At 42.0% G+C, this 26486-nt stretch overlaps 1 protein-coding gene and 1 pseudogene across 1 annotated transcript in view; both read left to right on the top strand.

The window, feature by feature from the left end:
- ACSS2 (acyl-CoA synthetase short chain family member 2) overlaps positions 1-26486 on the top strand; it is a 62500-nt gene that overhangs the window by 23336 nt on the left and 12678 nt on the right. Inside the window, exons 3-7 of the mRNA XM_036244122.1 lie at positions 24164-24255; positions 24465-24568; positions 24805-24877; positions 25149-25224; positions 25385-25499. Of these exons, the coding sequence (XP_036100015.1) occupies positions 24164-24255; positions 24465-24568; positions 24805-24877; positions 25149-25224; positions 25385-25499 (460 nt within the window). The remainder of the gene's footprint in view (positions 1-24163; positions 24256-24464; positions 24569-24804; positions 24878-25148; positions 25225-25384; positions 25500-26486) is intronic.
- On the top strand, positions 1608-3655 carry LOC118618346 (annotated as a pseudogene).

Raw genomic sequence — 26486 nt, 5'->3', positions numbered from 1 at the left:
ATATCTTTTGCCTCTCCTTTCTGGCCTGCAAAGTTTCTTTTCAGAAATCAGCTGAGAGTCTTATGGGAGCTCCTTTGTTGATAATGAACTGCTTTTCTCTTGCTGCTTTTAAGATTCTCTCTTTGCTTTACCCTTTTGCATTTTGATGATGATGTGTCTTGGTGTGGACCTCTTTGGGTTCACCTTGTTTGGGACTCTGTGCTTCCTGGACTTGTATGTCTGTTTCCTTCACCAAGTTAGAGACGTTGACTGTCATTTTTTCAAATAGGTTTTCAACTTCTTGCTGTCTCTCTTCTTCTGGCACCCCTATGATGTGAATGTTGACATGCTTGAAGTTTTCCCAGAGGCTCCTTACACTATCCTCATTTTTTTTTTATCCTCACCCGAGGACATTTTTCGATATTTTGTTCAGATAGAGTGAGAGGGGGAGAGAGAGAGAGAAACATCGACGTGAGAGCGACACATCGAGTGGTTGCAACCCACACGACCCAACCAGGGCTGGGGACAAACTGCAACCAAGGTACATGCCCTTAGCGGGAACCGAACCCGGGTGTCTCCGGACCGCAGGCCAACGCTCTAACCGCTGAGCCAAACCGGCCAGGGCTATCCTCATCTTTTTTTATTCTTTTTTTCTTTTTGCTGTTCTGATTGGGTATGTTTTGCTTCCTTATATTTCAAATCTGTCGTTTGCTTCTGGGCTTTACCTATTCTACTATTGATTCCCTGTAAATTATTCTTTTTTCAGTTAGTGCATCCTTCATTTCTGACTGGTTCTTTTTTATGTTGTTGTTCTCACTGGGTTCCTTGGAGTTCTTAAGTTCCTTAAAGGTCTCACTAAGTTCCTTGAGCATCCTTATAACCTGTGTTTTGAACTCTGCATCTGATTGATTGCTTATTTCCATTTTGTTTAGTTCTTTTCCTGGAGTTTTATTCTTTTCTTTCATTTGGGTCATGTTTCTTTGTCTCATCATTTTGACTGCTTCCTTATGATTGTTTCTATGTATTAGGTAGAGTTACTATGTCTCCTATGCTTCGTAGGGTAGCCTATTATTGTAGATGTCCTGTAGGGTCCAGTGGCACAGCCTACCTGATCACCCCAGCTGGGCCCTCGAGGTGCACCCCTAGTGTGGACTGTACACCCTTCTGCTGTAATTGAGTCTTGATTGCTGTTGGCACGTCAATGGGAGGGATTTACTGAGGCTGATCAGCTGCAAGGACTGGCTATGCCCACTGACCACTGGCCTCTGACTACCTTGGAGGATCAGCTGTGTAAGGGCCTACTACATAGAGCAAGGCTTACTTCAGCAGGGCTCTGGTATCTACTGAGTCCACTCATTGAGTATGTCACTTGTGGAGGTGGTTGGGTGGTGGTGTTTCAATGTAGTCTGAAGCTGTCCACTGGGTGTGCTGGCTGTGGGGCAAGGTCAGCCGCTGCCCGTGTTCTATCTGGGGCCACCCGGCATAAACTACAAAGTGATCTGCTGATGGCTGCTTCTTGTGCTGGGCTTGGAGATGCCCAGGAAAAGCCAGGCTGTGAACCAAGGCTGGCTGCCTCTATGCCAGGCCTGGGGCCACTTAACGAGAGGTATGGGGCTCACTGAGACGAGATGGTACTTGTTTGAGAGATTTTAGAAAAATCTGAAGCATTCCCAAGACAGGTCAATCCTATGATAAAGCCTTTGGAAACAGCTTGGGTGAGCCTGAAAGTTGGGTGGGGCAGGGCCTCAGGGAATCACTAGGGCAGGGCAAACAGTGTGAGTCACGTTGCTGAAGTCCCAGATATGGCCCTGGGGAAGGGCTCACCAAAGGAGCCCTGAGAGAAAGCTGCCGCCCCAACCCTCACCCCGAGGCTGATGACGCCAAACACCTAGCTCAGTTCTTCCCTGTATGTCTCTAGTACCTTTCAAGCTGCCTCCCCTCCGAGCTTAGAGGGAGCAAGTCTGAGTAAGAATACGCGCGGGCCCTTTAAGAGGAACTGCTTGGGGTGCCAGAAGACTCAGCCTCAGTTCCTGCTGGATTTTACAACCAGAAGTTATGGGGATTTCTCTTCCTGGCACTGGAAACCTAAGCTGGGTGCCTCGTGTGGGATGGAGACCCCTCACTCCTCAAGGAGGACCTTCACAGCACAGGTAGCCCTCCTGATTTTATCCACCACAAGTGGGTGTGGGACCAGCCTGTCCACACCTCCACCCTGTAAGGAATCGGGGGGTGCCGCCGAATAAAACAGAGAAGAGACTGGAGAGCCAATCAGCCGAATAAACAGGGATCAGGCTTTATTGGGTACACTCCGGGAGGGTTCACAGACTCCGGGGGTCGAGTCCTAGAAGCTGAGCTCAATGTAGGGGCTTGTGTCTTTTATATCTGCCTGTTGTAGCTGGAATTTGTCCCTTAGGGTTTGGCCCTGTGGGAGCTATGCATGGAGCCTCTGGAATGTGAATCGATAAGAGCAAGATGGGAGTTAATCTACAAGCTCGAGGTAGGCTGTTCAGAGTGGGAGGCTGAGCAAGCAAGACAATGGTCGAGCACTTTGCCTGGTGCCAGTCCCCAGGCCATCGGACACACCCCTCCTATCAGTCTCGATGTGGCTGCCTCTTTAATTTTGTAGGTGTAGGACTTCCATTCAGTTTGATTTCAGGTGATTCTGAATGATGGTTGTGCTATAGTGTTTAGTTGTAATTTTGCTGTGGTTGTGGGAGGAGGCGATACCTCGTTTACTTACACCGCCATCTTGACCAGAAGTCTGAAATAGTTCTTAAATGTATAGAAAAGTTACAAGTACAGCTCTTTCTCAGTTACTGAAGCCTTCGCTTAGGTGCCGACAGGAGAGTGGAACCAACACACAAGTGACTCAGAGCTGGGTTTGTGGCAAAATCTAAGTGATCCCTACAGAGATCTTTCAAATCCCACCTGGACCAAGAGCTGAAGCTGATTGTCAAATATGGGCTCTGGGACAAACATGAGGTCTGGAGGATCAACATTACTCTGGCCAAGATCACAAAGCTTCCCAGGAGCTGCTGATGTATGCCTCCATTTGAAAGCAACACACTGCTGCAGTGACTCATCTGCATCCAGGTGCTGGATGAGGGCAAGATGAACTAGATTACATCCTGGTCCTAAAGGCCAAGGATTATTTTTGGAGAGGTCTTCAAGCTTGTCTTGGCCAAGTTTATTCACCATGCCTGAGTGCTGATTTGCCAGCTCCATATCAGTATCTGCAAACAGGTAGTGAATATCCAGTCCTTCATTGTTCTCCTGGACTCCCAGAGGCACGTCTATGACTGCCCCCACCTCCATTTTCCATACAGGGAGGCCTCATGAAGAAGAAGACTGCCTAAAAGGGCCAAGCCAGGGCTGGAACAGACAATAACGAGGAGGAGAATTAAGCCCACCTATCCCCTCCTGGACTGGTGGATTGTCTGATTTTCCAGTCATATAATAAAACAGGATCAAAAAAAGAAGAAGAAAAGACATGTTGCAAGTACAATACAAATAACTTATTTTCCTGAACCATTTGAGAGTAAGATGTAGACCCCTGAATACTTTAGTGTGTATTTTTAACAAAGACTTTCTCTTATGTGGCCATAATACAGCCATCAAATCAGGAAATCACTATTGATACATCACTACCATCTAATCCTCAGACTCCATTAAAGTTTTTGCCAGTTGTCCCAATAATGTCCCCTATAGCAAAAGCATCTAGTTCAAATCACACATGACATGTAGTTGTCATATCTTTTTAGTCTTCTTCAATCTAGAATAGTCCCTTAGTCCTTACTCGACTTTCATGGCCTTAACATTCTATCTTTTCAATCTTACAGCCAACAAAATACAGTGTAAGATCTAAACTGAATTGATTACTATTATGTTTTATACTAATGTTTGAGATTTTAAAAAATTTAATGAATATTGCATCTGGGACCTCATAAAGAGTTGCCAATTTAAATTTTTATGAAGAATAGTTTTTATTGATTTTAGAGAGAGAGGAAGGGAGAGAGAGAGAGAGAGAGAGAGAGAGAGAGAGAGAGATTGATTGGTTGCCACCCATATGAGCCTCAACCGGGGAACGAACACAAAACTTGGGTATGTGCCCTGATGGGAACTGAATTGGCAGCCTTTTGGTGCACAGGATGACGCTCAATCAACTCAGCCACACTGGCCAGGGCAAGAAATAGTATTTTTGAAATTGTAAATATCAACTTATAGCACTACCATTCAATTAAAAATAAAAATAATTTAACTGTATAAGAATAGCCAGGATATAACACCGCAAAGTATAGTCCTTTATATCAAATAAACTTGGCTTTATAAAAAAACACCACTGTCCCTGGCAGGTTTGGCTCAGCAATTAGAACATCAGCCTGCGGTCCAGGGAGATGTGGGTTTGATTCCCAGCCCCAGTCAGGATTGTATGGGAGGCAACCAATCAACATATCTCTCTCAAATGAATGTATATTTCTCTCTATCTCTCCCTTTCCCTCCCTCCACTTTATCTAAAAAAAAAAAAAAAATCAATGAAAAAATATTCTCAGATAAGGATTAAAAGAAAACACCAAAAAACAAAATAAAAACTACTGATAGATGAAAATATTATTTAGGATTGGCATTGGCTTGTAGACTGGCTTGTGCTTTTCTACTTCTGAATCGAAGCTAACATTGGTCCTCCCTGAATTGGTCTGTTCCTTATCTGGGCCAGTCTAAATCCTGCTTATTCTTTTTTTCTTTTTTAATCCTCACTTGAGGACATTTTTCCATTTTTTGTTCAGATAGAGTGGGAGGGAGAGAGAGGAAGAGAGAGAGAGAAGCATTGACGTGAAAGGGACACATCGAGTGGCTGCCAACCGCACGCACAACCCAACCAGGGCCGGGGACAAACTGCAACCGAGGTACGCGCCCTTAGTGGGAACCAAACCCAGGTCTCTCTGGACTGCAGTCCGATGCTCTAACCGCTGAGCCAAACTGGCCAGGGCAATCCTGTTTATTCCTAAAGAACCATTTGGAATGCCATCTTCTTATTTATTTATTTATTTATTTATTTATTTATTTAATCCTCATCTGAGGATATTTTTTCATTTATCATCACATAGAATGGGAGGGAGGGAGGGAGAGAGAGAGAGAGAGAGAGACAGAGAGACAGAGAGAGAGAGAGGGAGAGAAGCATCAATGTGAGAGAGACACATTGACTGGTTGCCTCCCACAGAACCCAACCAGGGCTGGGGAAGAACCACAACCAAGGTACATGCCCTTGACAGGAATCAAACCCGCAACTCATTGGTCCGCGGGCCAATGCTCTAACTGCTGAGCCAAACTGGCCAGGGCCTTTTAAATTTATTTTTATTAAAAAATTTTTTTTGGTTAATCCTTGATTTTTTAGATAGAGTGGAAGGGAGGAGGGAGAGAGAGAGAAACATCATGTGAGAGAGATACATTGCTTACCTCCTGCATGACCCTGACCAGGGCTAGGGATAGAACCTGCAACCCAGATATGTGCCCTTGACCAGGAATCAAACCAATGATCCTTCTAGCCACAGGTCGACATTCTAACCATTGAGCCAAACCAGTCAGGGTGGAATGTCATCTTCTTTGTGAAGTTTTTCCTGAGTCTCACTTTCCAGTCCTCTTTCTTGCTTTCTAATACAATGAATAATAAAATATAGACCTAGAAAAAAACATTTAATGAAGTATTCTCCTCAATCACAGTTGAGGCAACAGAGGCTCAGAAAAGTGAAGTAATTAAAAGATCTCAGCTCTGGCCAGTTTGGCTCAGCGGTTAAAGCGTCGGCCTGCGGTCCGGAGAGACCCGAGTTCGGTTCCCACTAAGGGCATGTACTTCGGTTGCAGTTTGTCCCCGGCCCTGGTTGGTCATGCGGGTGGCAGCCACTCGATGTGTCCCTTCATGTCGACGTTTCTCTCTCTCTCTCTCTTCCTCTCTCTCCCTCCCACTCTATCCATACAAAAAATGGAAAAATATCCTCGGGTGAGGATAAAAAAAAAAAAAAAAAAAATCTCACACTGTAAGAAGTAGCAAAGCTTGACCTAAAATCCAGACTTCCTGACTTCCAATCTAGAGCTTTTTTCCTGTCCATTCATTTCTCTGTCATTACAGCATTCCTGCCCAGAGGCTGAGAGTGCTTCAGCTGGAGCTAAAGATAGACCTAGAACAGCATAGTTGAGGTTGATCAGTTAAGGTAGGTCCAGACCCATGAGGAATCCAGGACAGAGGGCCAAATAATATGAACTTGATTCATTAAGCATTAGGGAGCTTGGAATTTTGAAACTGAGACAGGACGAGAGAATATTACAGAATCTTAAGCCCAGGAAAGTCTCAGATAGTATCTTTTTGGGCATGCGAGGCTTTGAGAACAACCCTCATTTAGGGTTCTAAGATTTGTTCTATTTATTAAAAGTCTTGTAGTTTGAGCTGGGTTGGGTGGCAAGTGGGGGCAGGGCAGTAGTTGGGGTGGTCGGAGAAGGAGGCCACAGTGAATGTCTATAATTGGAGTTAAAGCAGGTTCTGAAACATAAATTCCAGGAGGGTCAGCTACTTCTGTGCTTTCATGGGCTGCTTCTTTATGAAGCAAAGTGTGTAAAGGTTGCCACAAAGGACAAACAAGTAAAGTACTTTATACATTACAGTGGTTGGAATAAAAATTGGGATGAATGAGTTCCAGAAAGCATAGTACTCAAATATGTGGATACCAATCTGCAGAAACAGGGAGAACTTAAAAAAGCCAATCAGCAGCAGTATGTAGAGGGGAAGATGAGAGGGGCTAACCCAGGAAAGAAGACATCTGGTCTGCAACAGAAAAACGTTAAAGTGATAACAAAAAAGAACAAATGGCCCTGGCTGGTTTGGCTCAGCAGTTAGAGTGTTGGCCCTTGGACTGAAGGGTCTCGGGTTTGATTCCCTGTCAAGGGCACATATCTGGGTAGCAGGTTTGATCCTTGGCCCCGGTTGGGGTCTTGCAGAAGGCAACCAATCAATGTGTCTCTCTCACATTGATGTTTCTCTCTCTCTTCCTTCCTCCCTTCCATTCTATCTAAAAATCAATGGAAAAATATACTCTGATGACGATTAACAAAAAAAAGAAAGAAAATATTAGTGTATAAAAAAATTGATGTTTGTTTTCTGTTTGGTTTTATTTTTATTCATTTAAAAAATGTATTGATTTTTGAGAGAGAGGAAGGGAGAGGGAGAGAGAGACAGAAACGTTGATGAGAGAGAACATCGATTGGCCACCTCCTGCATGCCCCCCACTGGGGATCGGGCCCACACATGGGCATGTGCCCTGACCAGGAATTGAACCAGTGACCTCTTGGTGCATGGGTTGATGCTCAACCACTGAGCCACAACAGCTGGGCTTCTGTTTGGTTTTAAACAGAGAAACCAAAAGGGATTACAGCTCCTGTGTTTTTTGTTTTTGTTTTTTCCATTTCAAAGTTGCTGCCAGTGTATTGATGGACAATGGAGAGACATACTGTAGTGTTCTTTTTTTTTTTTTTTGGTACATGCCCCTAGCGGGAACGAAACCTGGGACTCTCTGGTCCACGGGCCGATGCTCCAACCACTGAGCCAAATTGGCCACGGCAGTAGTGTTCTATGGCCTAGTTGATAAAGCTGCTTTTGAATGCTGGTGGTTCTATTTCTTTGACACTATGTACTTTTATAATATGTGTTAATGCTATATGGCAAAATGCTCTGATTCTTAGTGCGAAAGGTTCAATTCAGTGTATGTAACTGATCACACTCATCCATTTGTGCTTTATTTATTTATTTATTTTTTATCCTCACCTGAGGACATTTTTTTCTCTCGATATTTTGTTCAGATAGAGTGGAAGGGAGAGAGAGAGAGAGAGAGAAACATCGACGTGGAAGGGACACATCGAGTGGTTGCTACCCATACGACCCAACCAGGGCCAGGGACAAACTGCAACCGAGGTACATGCCCTTAGCAGGAACTGAACCTGGGTCTCTCCAGACTGTAGGCCAATGCTCTAACCGCTGAGCCAAACTGGGCAGGGCTTATTTATTTTTATTTGTGCTTAAAGTAAAGAGTTTATCCTTGGCAAGTCATCCACATTGTTCCTGAGGCATTTTATTATTGCTCAGACTATTGAAGAGTGATGGCTTGTTTATGGTTTTTGTATTTGTGTCTAATGCACATTTTAACATGATAGATACAATGCATTGTGTAGCTACAGTTTTCTGGAAAAGTCAGTCTTTTAGAAATTGTTTTTCAGATGTTCAATACAGTTTTTCTTTAAATTGCAAATTGAGAAAAAAATCTTATAGTTTTACTAGCTGGGAGAATCATTACTTTATTTAAATAAAATAAATAAGATCCTGAAGCTCTTTGCCTTGAAACACGTAACATAGAGTTGTTTTTGCAGGAAACTTTTCTATTGCATATCAACACCTGCATTTCTGAGTATGATTTTTGACTGAGGCTCATTTTTGAAACCAGTGTTTATTTCTTTTTTACTATGATGTTTTAATACATGGAAATTTATCCAAATGAGGAGTAACACAGACCTCTTGTTGAACTTTAGTTTCAGCTTCTCTTGAGGATTACTGTCTTATGTATTTTAAGTCAGAGAATCCAAATGTGACATCCAAAACTGACAGAAACCTAATTTTATTTGTATGGATAATCATGCTCCATAGACAATCCACTAGCTTCTAGCAGCAGGTTTTTGTTGTTGTTGTTGTTGTTGTTAGATTTTTCTTCCTTTTTAATTGTGTTAAAATACAAATAACATAAAATTTACTATCTTCATAATTTTTAATCTTTTTCATGCTCAATAAAATAACAATATTTATTTCATTTTAAAATAACACTTTGCCCACAAAGAACTCAAACATATACAGAACTTATCATTTATAACACCAAACTTTCTTAATACCTGTATTACTTCTAAAGAGAGGGAGAGGGAATATGAGGTAGACAGAGAAGAATGAGGTACTGTGGATCTGGACATGGGCACCAAGAACCAGGGGTACCCAGGGAGGGGCCAGGGGAAAGCACCCATTTCTGTGACCTCTGGTTTGAGGACGAGGTTCAGTTCCACTCATGGAAGGAAATACTCAAAGTTATCTCACAAGGAGCACTGAGACCATCTACTGTGCCCCCTACATGCACCTTGGGCTCTACCATGATGCAATCACAGCTGGTGGCTCTGAGCAGACAAATGGTCAGTGAGTCCACAATTCTCCATGAACCAGGCATAAACCAACAGTGACAGGTAAAAAGAGAGAGAGCCAGAGAAGGGTCTTCTTCCCATCTGTGCTTGTGGGTCTCATGTATCTCAGAGGGTAGAAGGATAACAGAACTTGACATCTACGTTCCTTTTACATAAAATGGTTATTCCAGATAAAGCACAGCAGCACGTGAACTCCTCCAAAGAAAACTAAGACAAAATGAGCCAGTGCATCTCATTTTGCCCTGACTGGGAATCAAACTGGTGACCTCTTGGTGCATGGATCGACGCTCAACCACTGAGCCATACCAGCTGGGCGATTTTTAATTTTTTTGAGGAACCTCCATACTGTTTTCCACATTAGCTATGCCACTTTTATATTCCAACCAACAGTATACAAAGTTCTAATTTCTTCACATTTTCACCAACACTTTTTGTTTTCTGTTTGTTTTTTATAGTAATAATCCTGGTGTGTGTAAGGTGATACCACTTGATTTGAAATTCCCCAGTGAGTAGTAATGTTGCACATCTTTTCATCTATTTATTGGTCATCCCTTTATCTTTGGAGAAGTGTTTATTCAAGTCTTTTGTCCATTTTGAATTGGGTTGGTTGTTGTTTTTTGATGTTGAGTTTTAGGATTCTCCATATGTTCTGGATATTAATCCCTATGAGATATAGGCTTTTCAAATATCTCCTCCCATTCTGTGGGTTGCCTTTTTACTTTGTGGATAGTGTCTTTTGATGTACAAAATTTTAAAGTTTTTATGAAGTCCAATTTGTCTATTTTTTCTTTTATTTTCTGTGACTTTGGTGTCATATCCAAGCATCCATTGCCAAATCTAATATTGTGAAACTCTTGTCCTATGTTTCCCTCTAAGAGTTTTATTGTTTTAGGTCTTACATTTAGGTCCTTGTCCATTTTGAGTTAACTTTTGTATATGCTGTTAGGTTAGGGTCCAATTTATAGATAGCCATGCTCCATGGATAATCTACAAGCTTCCGGCAGCAGGTTTTTAAAAAATTAATTTTATAGGTATGTGCCAGGCACTGTACTAGGTGCTTAGGATATAGCAATATACAAAGGAAATCTGGTCCTTGTTCTAATGGAGCCCACAGTCGGTGGGGGCAAGATTTTTGCCTATGAGCTAGAATTTTATTTAGAAAGGAAATGTTGAGAATAATGTATTTTTCCTTATTCTGGGGGAGTGGAGTCACGTCTCTAGGAGCAAATGGATGAATAAGTGCTTCTAGCACTGCCAAGGACTGTGAAAGTAGACATTTGTGGGTTTTCTTGCCTGAATTTTTGGGTCTTTCAAGGAAGTTCTCAGGATATTGAAGAGATTATGGTGGATATGATCTTGACCATAGGCAAAAGCTCAAAGTGGAGGGCAGTCTCCTCTGCTTCTCAGAGTGCTCCTGGAGATCTTAAGACACAGCCTTCTCCCTGTTTATTTAAATACACTCCAAATTTGTATAGTGAAGCAAACAGTAGCCTGGAAGTCAGAAACTTCAGATCTAGTTACAGATTTGTCTAAAACCATCCTGTGTGGCCTTGGCAAACCACTCCTTCTAGATTTCTTGTATCTTTAAAATGGAGATAATAATACCTGTTCTAGCTGTTGTTAAAGTAACTGTGAAGATCATGTGAGGGAATATCCTCTCAAGAAGTTTTATACTGTTTCATGTAAGGAATTAGCAGGGTTTTTATTTGATCTACACAAACTCAAAGAGAGGGAAGCAGGCATGTTGGGTTTCATTACTCATTTGTTTTTTTTTCTTTGTCCTTTTTTGATTTTACAGAGAGAGGAAGTGAGAGGGAGAGAGAGATAGAAACATCAATGAGAGAGAACATCAGCTGCCTGCCTCCTGCACGCCCCCCACTGGGGATTGGGCCCACAACCTGGGCATGTTTCCTGACTGAGAATTGAACCAGTGATCTCTTGGCGCGTGGGTCAACACTCAACCATCGAGCTACGCCGACCGGATGGGTTTCATTACTTTTATTTGGCCTATCCCTCAGCTAAGTTTGTTCTTTTTTAAAAACCCATATAAGTAAAAACCCATATAAGTAAAAACCCATCTTTTCTCTGAAACTGATTTTTGGGGCCCATTCTCCTGTCTCTGAAAGGGAGAAATGAGAGTCAAGGAGTTTAAGATCCATTAGCGATTATCTGGTCTAACGCCAATCTTCCCCCTCCTCCTGACTCTCTCTTTTTCATCTTATACTTTACAGAGAAGGAAACTGAGGCTCAAAGAGAGGGAAAAATTTATGCAAATTCACACATTGAATTAGGGGTCAACAATAAGTCTAGGTCTGGTGACTCTAAATAATTACATGAAGATTTTAATAATCCAGATTTCTGGGCCTCACCCAGCCTACTGAATCAGAATCTCCAAAGGATGATAAGACTTCCATCTTGTATTTTGATAACCTCCTCAGATGTTTCTCACATGGTAGACAGTGATGTGGTGACAAGGGTACCTTTGAAAAATTATTTAGATCAGAGATCAGTGGCCTTAAACTTTTAAAATTGTACACCTAACCCTAACCCTAAACCTAACTCTTTACATTTTAAAGTTCATACTTAAACATTTTATTATAATATTAAATTATTGTAATGTACAATGTGTTTTATATCGTGTACATGTATATATTTGATATGTCTTTTTCAAAACCTTGGAACTGCGAGTTTAGTTCACATAATTTATAGAAAATGTCCACCATATAACCTAATTTGCACAGCCGGGTCTCACTGTCAATATATTCAACCAAAACAGATTTACTTTCTGTTAGAAAATGCCTAACTTATTTTTTAGTTAAAATAAATATGTTAGCATTAGCTGGTTTTGCTCAGTGGTTAGATCGTTGGCCCTTGGACCAAAGGGTCTTGGGTTTGATTTCCTGGGTTGCAAGTTCAGTCCCTGGCCTGGTCAGTGTTGTGTGGGAGACAATCAGTCCCTGTGTCTCTCTCACATGATGTTTCTCTTTCTCTCTCTCCCTCCCTCTCTTCCACTCTATCTAAAAATTAATGGAAAAGTATCCTTCGGTGAGAATTAACAAAAAAAACAAAACAAAACAAAAATAAATAATGTTAATATATGACCCTGCGAATACTATTTAACTTCTGAATTATAATTCTAATGAGGCAAGTAGTCTTGTCATGAGTTTCTCACCTGAATGAAGATGTTACTTCTTTTTTTTTTTTTTCCTATTGATTTTTTTTTATCCTCACCTGAGGACACTTTTTTTTTTTTTTTTTTTTGCGCATTTATCTTCAGATAGAGTGGGAGGGCGAGGTGGGGAAGAGAGAGAGAGAGAAACATTGATGTGAGAGAGACACATCGACTGGTTGCCACCCACACGACCCCAACCGGGGCCGGGGACAAACTGCAACGGAGGTACGTGCCCTTACGAGAACTGAACCCAGAATCTCTGGTTTGTGGGCTGATGCTCTAACCGCTGAGCCAAACCAGCCAGGGCTCTTACTGATTTTCTTAGAGAGAGAGGAAGGGAGAGAAAGATAGAAACATCGATGAGATAGAGAAACATCAACATGGATTTGTTGCCTCCTGCATGCCCCCTACCCAGGACTGAGCTGGCAACCCAGGCATGTGCTGCGTCTGAGAATTGAACCAGTGACCTCTTGGTGCATAGGTCAATGCTCAACCACTGAGCCACACCAGCCGGGCAATGTTACTTCTTTTAGTACTGATTTCTTACCTAAGCTCTATGATTTGCCTTCTTGGGGCTCTCCCTGTGAAATTATACATTCTCAAATTGTCTCTTTGTTTGGCACTCTGGAATTGTTTTTTTTTTTTTTTTAATCTTCACCCAAGGATATTTTTCTATTTATCCTCAGATAGAGTGGGAGGGAGGGAAGGGGAGAGAGAAACATCAATGTGAGAGACACATCGACTCGTTGCCTCCCGCATGACCCTGACCAGGGCTGGATCTGAACCGAAACCGAGGTATATGCCCTTGACCATAAACAAACCCACAACTCTTTAGTGCTCAGGCTGACACTCTAACCACTGAGCAAAGCCGGCCAGGGCTGGAGTTTTGTGTTTGTTTTTTTTTAACCTTGGCCTTATACAGGCATAATAAGGTTTGGGATGAGAGAGAGAAAGAGGTGACTTTTTTGTTGTTGTTGTTATAGTGGGAGAAAGGTATTTGTGAAAGAGAAAGTGGGAAAGGAGACCCAACTCAGGTCAATGTTAGGAAAGATTACATATGGAAATTGAGAATCTGGACACTTATTCTCTTAAAACTTTTTCTGCTCATGTATCCACAGGAATAGAATACTCTAACTTGAAAACATAACGATTTAAACTATGCTACCTACCTAAATAACAAAGAACCATTGTAATGAATATTTTTGAGTGTGTCTGTTATACTTGAGAGACCTGATGTACATGTAAAATGGTGTCCCTGGCTGTTCTTCCCACTTTCTTTTACTGCTTCAGGTATATGCCTGTTTTAGGCATCATTCCAAATGCTGTGATAATAAAGGATCAGACAGGGTTGCCTTCATTCACTTGTTTGGGGTAAGGTTAGCAAGGGGCACATGATGGTAGGAACAAATGTATATAATTTCCCTCCTGTAATAGGAATGAATGCAGTGGGAAAAGGGTTATCTTCTGTACTGGCCTAGGTCTGCCTCTTCAACAGAGAATAGGTGCAGAATCCAACTGGCACCATAACCACCTTGGCCAAGGGTAACAGGCACAAAGTCCCTGGATCAAGGCCTGAAAATAGCTGGCAGGAGGACAGGGTACAAAAATAGTCCAGATTGTAAAGTAAGAGTCCCATAGCCTGAACCTCAGATCCAGGGGCTTCTTCCAGTCTCTCTTGTGGCATAGAGTCCATAACTAAGCCCCTTGTCAGGGCTCAAGAAACTGTCTTTGATTTATCTCCAATCCCATTCCACAAGTTTTACACTCTTTTCCTCGCTGTGTCTACGATTCCCCAGTGCTGGTCTAGCATCTACCTTCTTTGTTTGCATGTTCAATAATCCCTCTTTCTCTCTATGTTTCCTCACTCTGATATGCCTGGATCTGGCTGATCATATGAGCAGAGAAGTGTATTCATTTATTCATTTTTTATCCATTCATTTCATAATTATGTATTAAATGCCCAATTTTGTGTCAAACTTTGTGCTAGGTACTGAAGAGGAAACAGATAAAAATGTATCCTGAATGCCTTTAAGGGACTCACGATCTAGTGAGGGAAACAGATGTATACATATGACTATAATGCTAAAAATAAAATAGATAAGTGCCAAGTATTTAGGAAAATAGAGACAGTATGAATGAATTAATGAATAAATGAACTAATGAACAAACAGTATGACTAAATGAATGAATGGACAGTGCTAAAGGACAGTCTTTCTGGAAAGGAAGACTTGTAAAGATGTCTGTTTTTTTTTTTACAAATCAAACTGTATATTGTAATTCCAATAAAAATCACTAGTGTTTTTATTTTATTATTTTTTTGTTGTTGTTAATCCTAATCCAAGGATATTTTTCCATTGATTTTTAGACAGGGTGGAAGGGAGGGATGGAGGGAGAGACAGGCAGACAGACATCAGTGCAAGAGAGACACATCCCTTGGTTGACCCCCGCACATGCCCTAAATTGAAGCTTGGGATTGAACCTGCAACCCAAGTATGTGCCCTTGACCAGGAATCAAACTTAAGTCCCTCTGGTGTGTGGGCCAACGCTCTAACCACTAAGTCACGCTGGCCAGAGCTACTTTCTTTTTATATAGCTTTGACTATTCTGGAAATTTCATATAAATGGAATCATACAGTAGGTGGCCTTTGGTGTCTAACTTCTTTCACTTAGCATAATCTTCTCAAAGTTTATCAGTGTTGTAGCATGTACCAGTACTTCACTCCTATTTATTTATTTATTTATTTGTGTGTGTGTGTTTTTTATTTTTATTTTTTAATCCTTTCCATTTTTTTGTTCAGATAGAGTGGGAGGGAGAGAGAAGAAGAGAGAGAGAGAGAGAGAGAGAGAGAGAGAGAGAGAGAGAGAGAGAAACATCGACGTGAAAGGGACACATCGAGTAGCTGCCACCAACTTGACCAACCAGGGCCGGGGACAAACTGCAATCGAGGTACATGCCCTTAGCGGAACCGAACCCGTGTCTCTCTGGACCTCAGGCCGATGCTCTAACCGCTGAGCCAAACCGGCCAGGGCTATTTTTTAATTTTTAAATAACTTTTCTTTATTGATTTTAGAGAGAGGAATGGAGAGGGAGAGAAAGATAGAAACATCAATGAGAGAACATTGACTGGCCGCCTCCTGCATGCCCCTCTCTGGGGATCAGGCCCACAACCTGGTCATGTGCCCTGACTGGGAGTCAAATCAGTGACCTCTTGTTGCATGAGTCGATGCTCAACCACAGAGCCATAGCAGCAGGGCCATTCCTTTTTATGCTAAATAATAATCCAGTTGTATTGATATACCACATTTTATTTATCCATTCTTCAATTGATGAACATTTGGGTTGCTTTCACTTTTTTATGTCATGAATAAGAATAATGCGCCCTGGCTGGTTTGGCTCAGCAGTTAGAGCATTGGCCTGCGGTCCCAAGAGACACGGGTTCGGTTCCGCTAAGGGCATGTACCTCAGTTGCAGTTTGTCCCCGGCCCTGGTTGGGTCGTGTGGGTGGCAGCCACTTGATGTGTCCCTTTCATATCGATGTTTCTCTCTCTCTTCTTCTCTTTCCCTTCCACTCTATCTGAACAAAGAAATGGAAAAATGTCCTCGGGTGAGGATTAAAAAAAAGAAAGAAAGAATAATGCTGCTATGAACACTTGTATACAAGTTTTTGTAGGTATGCATGTTTTCAGTTTTATTAGGTGATTATAGCTACACTAAAATCTATCCTTGATGGACTTCAACCCCACAGTTCTCAGGACTCCCACATTTTTATTTTGTTCCTTATGCTAATTCTGGCTTTGGAAACAACACTCACTTTTAGAGTTCATGTTATTTAGGAGGAGAATGAGGTGAACTAGAGACATCTAGACTCTAGGATTAGCTACGAGTTATTTATTTATTTTTTATCCTCATCCGAGGACATTTTTGCATTTATTTTCAGATAGAGTGGGAGGGAAAGAGGAGGGGAGAGAGAGGGAGAGAGAGAGAAACATTGATGTGAGAGAGACACATCGAGTGGCTGCCACCCACACAACCTCAACTGGGGCTGGGGACAAACTGCAACTAAGTGCCCTTAGCAGGAACCAAACCCGGGCCTCTCTGGACCACAGCTGATTCTCTAACCGCTGAGCCAAACCGGCCAGGGCACAAGTTACTTTTAATATTAAAATAATTAAAATTAAAATGAAGTTCCTCTACTACATTTCAAGTGTTCAATAGCTACATGTGGCTTGTGGCTACTGTATTGGATAGCACTGCTGTAGAATAATGCTGCTGCTAATGTGCTAAGTAACTTTCAGGTCAGCACTTCCCTTCTGTGCATTAGGTTTCTCATCTGTAAATAAGGATGGTGGATATCTAAAGTGCCATCCTCCTCTGGCATTCTAAGTGATCTGTGATTCAGTCTTTTGGGGTATGCCTTCCCCCACCTCCTCTAGCCGTACTCCCTCCTCTTCTGGCTAGGGCAGGAGTACCCAGAGGGAACATTAGGCTGCTAACCGGTCAAGTTATATTGTTCCCACTGCCTGCTCCCCTGGTGAAAGGGAAAGTGATTTGGGGGTGTACTTACATCTGAGTGTCTCACATTTGTATAGTGATTTATGGATTATAGAACACATTATTTTTTAATTTTACATAATCAAAGAATATCTAACTTGGAAGGGCCTTAAAGGTCATCTCAAACTTCAGTGAATATGAATCACATGGGTTGCTTATAAAATTGAGATTCCAAGGACCCCACTCCCTGGAGAATGTTCTAGTATGTGTCAGGGTTTCCCAAATTGAACCTACACAATCCTATGCTGCAGCTATGTGGGACTAGGCCTTGAAATTTGTATTATTAACACTGTCTGACCACAATTTGATACACACTGGTCTTGCTTGGTCCCAACCATGTTGTGAAGTCTGCTCTTTAGTATCCCTGCAAATCCCAGATTCTACATGATATCTCCAGTGTTAGTGAGCTCTCAAAGGAGTATCTTCCATCATTGGATGGCTCTGACAGTTAGAAAGGCTTTCCTTATATTGAACTCTCCTATTTGATCTAGCTCTTCCATTTATAGTTACATAACACTAGTTTGCTTCTTTTCCATAATAATCCTTTAGGTTCATTCATTCATTCAGCAAATATTTATTGAACTCCTACTATATTCAAGGTTCTTTGCAAGGCACTGGGTATTCAGCAATAAACAAGACCAACTTGGTCTCTGCCTTCAGATAGCTTACTGTCTGGTAGAGGAGATAGACAATTAGCAAAAAACAAAGTACATACATAAATAATTTAAAAATTATAGCTTGAGAAAAATGCTATGAAAAAAGAACAAAAACAGAGTGTCATGATGAAGAATAACAGGAAGGGCCTTGACTGGTTTGGCTCAACGGTTAGAACATTGGACCAAAGAGTCCTGGGTTCGATTCTGGCCAAGGGCATGTATCTCAGTTGCAGTTCATCCCCAGCCCTGGTTGGCAACCAATCAATGTGTCTCTCTCACATCAGATGTTTCTCTCTCTCTCTCTTCCTCCCTTCCTCTCTTCCACTCTATCTGAAGATAAATAGAAAAATATCCTCAGGTGAGGATTAAAAAAAAAAGAATAACAGGAATGGCTGATGCTACTTAGGGTGGTTGGGGAAAACTTCATTAAGGAGGTGACATTTAAACTGAGATGTGAAACATGAGATAGAGCAAACCACTCAAAGAGTTGGGGAAAGCTAGTAAAAGAACATGGCATGTTCTATCAGTCAGAAGGCTAAGGCTAGTGTGTTTGGAGCCTGTTAAGCAGAATGGAACAATGACAGAAGGTGAGTTGGAAAGGAGACAAAGCATAGTAAGAGTCTGGATATTTTTTTTCAACATGCCATTGGAAGCCACTAAAGGGTTTTAAGCAGGAGGTGATGTAGTTTGTATTTTTGTTTTGTTTTGTTTTATATTTATTTAATTTATTTATTTTTGTTACAGATGTTTCTCATGGTTTATGTTTTTTATAGATCATTCTGGATAATGTATAGATTGGAAGGGGGTAAGAATGAAGTGGGAGACCAGTTTGGGGCCACTGTGATTACCCAGGCAAGAGATGAGGTGGCTTGAACTAGGGTGAGGAAATAGATACACAGATATTTGAGACTTGTTATGTCTCTCAATATCCTCTCTTCTTCATGCCAAACAGCTCAGTCCAGTGTTTCTCTCATAACAAGTTTGACTCCTCTTCTCATCTGGATGTTTCTCCTCTGAAAGGCCTATTTAGATCCTACCCTCAAAGCTTCTGTGAAGAAGCCTGTTTCCCCCACATATTTTTTCCTTGGCTCTGTCCTCCTATCCTGTGCCTTACTTTTTTGTTAGTCTAGGGAACTAAAATCTCCGATCCAATGGCTATCCCTCTCATATAGAGAGGGGGAGACCTAGTATTCCCTATAATTAATCAATTATCAGTTTTTCAATTATTTGACCATGAACTTTAAGTACTTACTGTGTGAACTGTGCTTGGAGGAGACAGAGGATAAGAAGACATGATGATCCCTACCCTGGAAGAACCCGGGTATAATAGGAAAGATAAAGCCCCAATAAATGTAATACAAGGTAGAACTGAGATACCACCAGGAAAGTGAGATAAAGGGAGGAAGAAAGACTTTCAGCTTTAGGGTGGTTGAGGAAAAAAAGCAAAAGTAGGGAAGACTTCATGAAACATGTTAATTTGGAACACCTGGGGCTTGAGGGAAGTGGGGGACAAGGAGTGCTTTTTATATGGAGTGTTCAAGGGTGACCTCACTGAGAAGCCAACATTTGAGCAATAACTCAAATATAGGGAATAAACCATGTGGCTATCTGAGGGAAGAATGCTCCAAGGAGAGGGCAAAAGTTCTGTGGTTAAATGTGCTCAGTGTTTTCGCCAAACAGGAGGCCATGTGACTGGAGCAGACTGACAGGGAAAGGAAGAGAGAACGGGAATATATGAGGACAGAAGTAAGGAGAGTCCAGATCATATAGAAACTAGTAGGCAATTGTGAGGAGTTTTACTTTTACTGAAAATGGTGTGGGAAGATATTTGAGCATTTTGAGTAGAGGATGACATGATCTGACTTACATAATGGTGATTTTGGTCTAGCATGGTAGAAGAGAAGTAGTCTATCCTAATTCTAAATATATTTTGAATCAATAATGGATTACAGTAAATTTGGAAAGTGTACAGTTAGAGAATGGTCTCTGGAGGAAGAAGATGAGAAGAGTATATGCCTTGGGTTGTCCTATACCACATAGCCTCCAGGTAAAGGGGAAGTTAGTTTGGTCTACAGCAATGGTTCCCAATTGGTAGCCCACCAGCTAAATCTCTTATTAATAGTTTTGTTTGATCACAGTGTTTTAAACTTTTAAAAATTAGTTGTCAACACTTAAAATTTCAGAAATAGATTCCAGGCCTCTCTTAAAAACTGAAAAAATTGGCAACATTGAGTCCTTATCCCCAAAGGGCAAAAGTTGACAGGAGCTAAGTTTAATTATTAGATGTCTCCTTTTGCCTGAGCATGTACATATTCTCCAGTTTTCCAGTCTCTGCTCTTTACTTTCCCCAAAAAAAGTTTTAGACAAAGCGTTATTGCACATGCTCTGCTGTTTTCTTATAGAAAAGTCAAGAGGAGCTCTGGCCAGTGTGGCTTAGTTAGTTGGGTGTTGTACTGTGCAATGAGAGGTTTCTGGTTCAATTCCCTGTCAGGGTATATGCCCAGGGTACAGGCTCGATCCCCAGTAGAGGGCGTGAAGGAGGCAGCCGGTTTTCTCCTCTCTTCCTCTCTTTCTAAATATCAATAAACTATTCTTTAAAAGAAAGGAAAGTTAACTATTTCTTGTTGCTATCAAAATTTTTCTTTTATATGGTCCACTTCACTCATTTATGTTACCTGCCTCAATCCTGTTGAATTTTGAGTTTGCAACTCCCAGTTTAGAGGAAAGAAGCATAGACCCTGAGTCCTGGTGCCTGTTCTGTCTCATTCTTCATGTGACCTAGAGCACAAAAAATGGCCTCTTTGGATCTCTTTAGAATTAGGAGACTAAATTGGATGTTCTTTGAAAAATTCTAACATCTTAGAGGGCTTGGGATCTTGCAGTAGGCCAGTACTTTGTTCTCTCCCCCTCCCAAACAGCCAGGGGGCACAGCCCAGTATGTATGTCAGAGAAACAAGACACTGGAAGGAGTAAGGTGCCTATATCAATAATGTATAACTTGAGCCCAGAGCCAGGGAGAGGAATGTACAGTGTGTGTGTATGTGTGTGTGTGTGTGGTGTGTGTGTAACTAGAAGTGTGCTCAAATAAGCTGTTCTTGTATAGATTTGTGCTTATCTGTTTCTGTGTACTTTCTATGTACCAGGCTCTATTTTAGGTGCTAAAGGTGTAGCAAAGAACAAGGTAGACAAAGTCTCTGTTGTCATTGAGTTTATATTCCAGTGTATTCCTATGTATGTAAATGGACAGCTTTTATGCCTATAATATGTGATATTATGCATGTTAGTATACACAGGTGAGCTGGTATGTGGTATGCATGTGGAAACATATGTGCATGGATAATGTGGTATATGTCTGCATTTAGCTGTAAATGGAGATGTTCTGAAGTTCCTATGGCACTCGTCAGTGGGCCAGTTAAGGAAATGGCTTTTTTGCCTCTGGCATTCAGGGCCATTTGCCAGCTTCCTGTCTCCCTATTCCTTCCCATGTTAGAAAGCTTTTTCTACTTGGCTCCTCTCAGCCCTAGGGGGGCTAAGCCAAGGAAAGGATAGTAACTGACTCATCAATTCAGGAGGTGGAAAGAGGTTGATAATCTTCTGTGTAACCTCCAAAGGCCTGGCTTCTCTGCTAGCCCCTGTCCTTCACACTGTGAAGGGAAAGAGTCTGGACTTGAAATCAGAAGACCTGAGGGTCAATTCTTGGCTCTGCCACTTATTATTGTGTGACCTTGGCCAAGCTATTACATCTCTCTGGGTTTCAGTTACCTTCTTCATAAGTACTCTGGGTAGTGTAGTATTTAGGGAGGGCTATGTGGTGCTGGTGCCTGAAGGAGGAGGGAAGGCATTCTGAGCTGGGGCAATGGCATGATCAAAAGTGTGGAGGTGGGTCTTTGTGTGTAAGGGAAGCCAGGAGAAACCCACTTAGAATAACAAACTTCTTACCGTTGCCTACAAGGCCCTATGTGATCTGACTGCTGTCTACCTCTCATTCTTACCCTCCTTCTTGTTCACTATGCTTCAGCTACACTGGTGTCCTTTCTGTTCTTTGAATAGGCCAAACTCTTTACCACCCTAGTTCCTTTCCAAATTTCAATATTCTCTCTGCTCAGGATACTCTTCCCAAGAATTTACATAGTTGCCTACTTCTCATTACTCAGGTCTTAGCTCAAATATCACCTCCCTGGGGAGAGGCCTTCCCTGACCATCTTAGTTAGAGTATTGTCCTCTAATGCTTATCAATATTTAAAATGCACATATCCTTTGATCCAACAATTTTACTTCTAGTAATTCACCCTACAGATATATTTGCAAGTGAATAAAATGACATATGAATAAAAACATTCATTGAAGTAGAACATTATACAGATGACAAAGAAAATGGAACAGCACAATAAGTCTTGATGGAGAATGATATCAATTTATATTGCTAATTTAAAAAAATTGTTTTTCTTTATTAATTTTAGAGAAAGGAAGGGAGAGAAAGAGAGAGAGAGAGAGAAACATCGATGAGAGAGAGAATATCAATTAGCCGCCTCCTGCATGCCCCACACTGGGGATTTGGCCCATAACCTGGACATGTGCCCTGACTGGGCATCAGACCAGCAACCTCTTGGTGCATGGGTCAACACTCAACCACTGAACCACACTGGCCAGGCGTATTGCTAATTTTTTAAAAAGCAAGATGTTTGAGCTCTATACTTAAGATTTGGGCAGTTTATTGTATGTATATTATACTCAATAAAAAATAAGATACAGAATAGTGTGTACTGTCTGTCATCATTGTATAGAAAACAGTGAGATAGGCCAGTCCTGTGGTTATAGCAGCTCTTTCCAATTTTACCCACCCTATGCTTGGTTGAGGTCTATGAGGTGCTTATTTTTCTTTTGAACAGCATTAAAATTTGATTTTTTAAATTCAGTTTTTAAATTTCCACCTTCAGGGATATCCTAAGGACCTCATGAAAGATGCTAAAAGTATAACCTTTTTTCAAAGTGATTATCTTGGTCACTCCTCATTAATTCAGTTTCCCTATCTACATCTTTCCATTCTACATGCCTTGTCTGCATATTGACTATTTCTGGAAAGTTATACAATATAGAATAACAGTGGTTGTTAGTAGGCAGGGTGATTGGGGGAGGTACTTCTCATCACATATCTTTTTATTCAAAAAATAAAATTGAAAAAGAAAAACCACTGAAGGGGAATATTCTTTTTATTTTTATTTTTTTAAATCCTTATCCGAGGATGTTTTTGCATTTATCTTCAGACAGAGCGGGAGGGAGAAAGGGAGGAAGAGAGAGAGAGAAACATCGATATGAGAGAGACACATCGAGTGGTTGCCACCTACACGACTCCAACCGGGGCTGGGGACAAACCGCAACTGAGGTACGTGCCCTTAGCAGGAACCAAAACAGGGTCTCTCCGGACCATGGGCCAATGCTCTAACCGCTGAGCAAAACTGGCCAGGGCAGAGGGGGAATATTCTTATAGCTAAATCTTCATATAATCATGAAAGTTCCTTAAGATGTCTTTCTTTTTTTTTTTTTTTATCCTCACCCGAGGATATTTTTCCATTTTTTGTACAGATAGAGTGGGAGGGAGAGAGAGAAAGGGAGAGAGAGAGAGAAACAGCGACGTGAAGAGACACATCGAGTGGCTGCCACCCGCATGACCAACTAGGGCCGGGGACAAACTTGCAACCGAAGTACACGCCCTTAGCGGGAACCGAACCCGGGTCTCTCCGGACCGCAGGCCGACGCTCTAACCACTGAGCCAAACTGGCCAGGGCGTTAAGATGTCTTTTTAATAAGTGTTTCTCCTTAAGTAATGCTTACCATAATCTGTAATTATCTTGGTTGTATTTGTTACTTGTGTATTTCTTACACTCTCATTGGAATATAAGCTCCATGTTGTCAGGGATCTTGCTTATCTTGTTCATCAGTACCTTATTTCTATACATGTATATTAGTACATAGTAGTTGTTGAACAAGCAAATGAACAAATGAAGGAATGATAAAAGAAAACCAGACTGAAGCCTAAGGAGGACTGGGAAACAAGACTGAGGAGGACAGAAATCAGCTGATAGAGGCTGGTGATTTTCAAACTTTAAATTTATATTAGAATCACCTAGTGATTTTTTTATACCAGTTTATAATAAAGAAGTAGATTCTTGGACCCTGTGATTCTGATTCAGAAGGTCTGAGTAAGGGCTCAGAAATCTACATTTTAACACATTTCCCTAGGTGACTTGAGTGCAAGTGATCTGGAGATCCCACTTTATATTTGTGATGTAATTTCTCCTTAATACATCCCAAGGATAGAAGATAAAGGACCATCATCCTTTTTTATAAACCTAAATGAGGCTCAGAGATTAGTAATGCAGTTTTTAATGACACAGCTTGTGTGTAAAGTATTCTTTGAAAGGCCAAAGTATCTGACCAGTCAGTTCAATGTGTAGTGGTAGATGGTTCACCTTCACAGGACATTCCCAGTTCTTGGTGTTACTGAATGGATTTTATAACTTCCTATTTTTTGTTTGGGGAAGAGATTATACTCCCTAATGTCTAGTTCTTTCTGATGTATCTCAGGGAGGGCAATGAGCCAGAGGAGACCACCCAGATCACATACCAGGAACTTCTGGTCCAAGTGTGTCAGTTCAGCAATGTTCTCAGAAAACAAGGTGAGTGGGGAGATAGAGGGAAGGGACTGGAGGGAGTGGCCTTCGGTTATCTGAGGATGTAGGGGAAGTAGATAAGGGGTAGAAGAAATCTGGTAAAGGGAATAGAGAGGTCAGCTGGGTGGGGTAGAGTGGTAATGGTAGCTGGATGAGAGTAAGTGAGTAACAGTAGGAAGGATTCATAGACCATGGTCTGTGTCCTTTATCTGCAGGCATTCGGAAGGGCGACCGAGTTGCCATCTACATGCCCATGATACCGAAGCTTGTGGTAGCAATGCTGGCATGTGCTCGTCTTGGGGCTCTGCACTCCATTGTGGTAGGAATTTGGGCTGGAAAGGGGGCCAGGTGAGGGATGGAGCTCTGGAGAAGTTGGTTGGGACTGGATGATGGAGGGTCTTAAGTACCAGACTAAGGAGTTTAAAATATTTTTATTATAGGTTCCATATAAGTTATCCAGTTTCATCTAAGACCCTGACTCAGTGACCCTAAAGGTTTTATGAGTGACTCTTAATCTCTAGGTCCCCCTCTCTCTGTTTTTCTTCCCTTCCCTAGTTTGCAGGCTTCTCTGCAGAGTCTCTATGTGAACGGATCCTGGATTCCAGTTGCAGCCTTCTCGTCACTGCAGGTGACTAATTCTCTCACCCCTTCTCCAGAACCGATACACCCCAAGTCTTTGTTCTAATTAGTTAGTTGGAGTTTGGGTAGAGGGTAGGGAATGCCAATTGTTTAGTTCCTGTTTCTACCTCAGCCAATCCTTTGTCAGCTCAAATCAGCTGGAAGAGCCCGAGTTAAGAGGCCCCCTCAGGAAGAATCCTGTGAACATTGTGCTCACTAGGGATAAGGGGAGAGGAGTGTGGTACCTTTCTAAGACCTGGAATGTCTATTGCTCCCCAAAGATGCCTTCTACAGGGGGGAAAAGCTTGTGAACCTGAAGGAACTGGCTGATGAGGCCCTGGAGAAGTGTCGGGAGAAGTAAGTGTGTTTGGCCAGTTGGCTACTACTCTGGGTCAACTGGGTCTTTTCCCGGTGCCATGTTCCCTTTGTCTCTTCCACCCTAGGTGGACATGGGTGAGTCCTACCAAATCTCTTTTGAGCCTACCATCCCACTATTTCAGGTTTTTCTTTCCTCCAGGGGTTTCCCAGTGAGATGCTGCATTGTGGTCAAGCACCTGAGGAGGTCAGAGTTGGGCACAGGTGACTCTTCCAGCCAGTCCCCTCCGGTTAAGAGGTCATGTCCAGATGTGCAGGTGAGTCTGGCACTTCTGTACCCTTCCCTGGGCTCAAATTGGGTCCCCTTTCCTGTTCAGTAAGTTCCTGATGTCCTTCTTTGCTTCCTCATTATAATGCTGGGATCTGAGGAGACATCCTAGGAATGCTTCCTCTGACAGGGCTGGCTGGGAGCTGGGGACTTTGAACTTGCAGCCTGGGACCTTAGCATGAGATATCATGAGGGAGATCCCATGCTGGTTGGAATATCCTGATGGGCATGAGGGACCCTCAGGGCTTGAACTTGGGTTAGAAATAGGCTAACCTGGGTGACTAGATAATAGTCATCTTGATTACTGGGCTGTGGCTTGCGGTAGGGTCCCACCATGGAAGGACCAAGATCTGGCCCTCAAGATAAGGCCCTTGTTAGAAAGGAGGCAGCCAGAGGTTTGGAGCATACTACCCTTCCCTCCCACTTCCCTATACTTGGACCCTGCTCACTACCTTTCCGTGGGCTCTTAACAGGGTAAGCCAAAAGAGAAACCCAAGCGCATCTGGCCCCAGGTATCCACCTCTGCACTGTCTTGGGCACTGCTTTCCTGCGTTCTTATCTGTGTGTCCATTACTCTTTGTCTGCTTGCCCCCTTGAGGTGGTTGCCAGACCTAATCCCTTTCTCTCTGCCCTTGGGTCCTTTGCCATTTAAGTCACTTTGAAGGGTTGTAAAACCAAATGCCTGTTGCTACTTCTCTGAAGTGGCATACAGCATGGATCTCAGGAAAGTAACAACAGACAACTCATTTTTCTTCAGCTGCTCAGGGCCTTTGTGGGAGAGAGGACCAAGTAAAGTGTCAGAAAGTTTATGCTGTGCACTTAGCTGGGGCAGAGCCAGGAGAGACAGGAGAGAAGCAGGTTGAGGAGGTTAAAACCTTAACGTTGGGAATTCACCATCAAGTTGGGGAGTTAGATATGTATTAAAAATGAAAACCTAAGTTTTATATAAGACAGCAGAGAAGAAAATTCCTAAATA

Source organism: Molossus molossus, unplaced genomic scaffold, assembly GCF_014108415.1.
Source record: "Molossus molossus isolate mMolMol1 unplaced genomic scaffold, mMolMol1.p scaffold_m16_p_6, whole genome shotgun sequence".
Classification (NCBI taxonomy): domain Eukaryota; kingdom Metazoa; phylum Chordata; class Mammalia; order Chiroptera; family Molossidae; genus Molossus; species Molossus molossus.
This window is presented reverse-complemented; position numbering and strand designations above follow the sequence as displayed.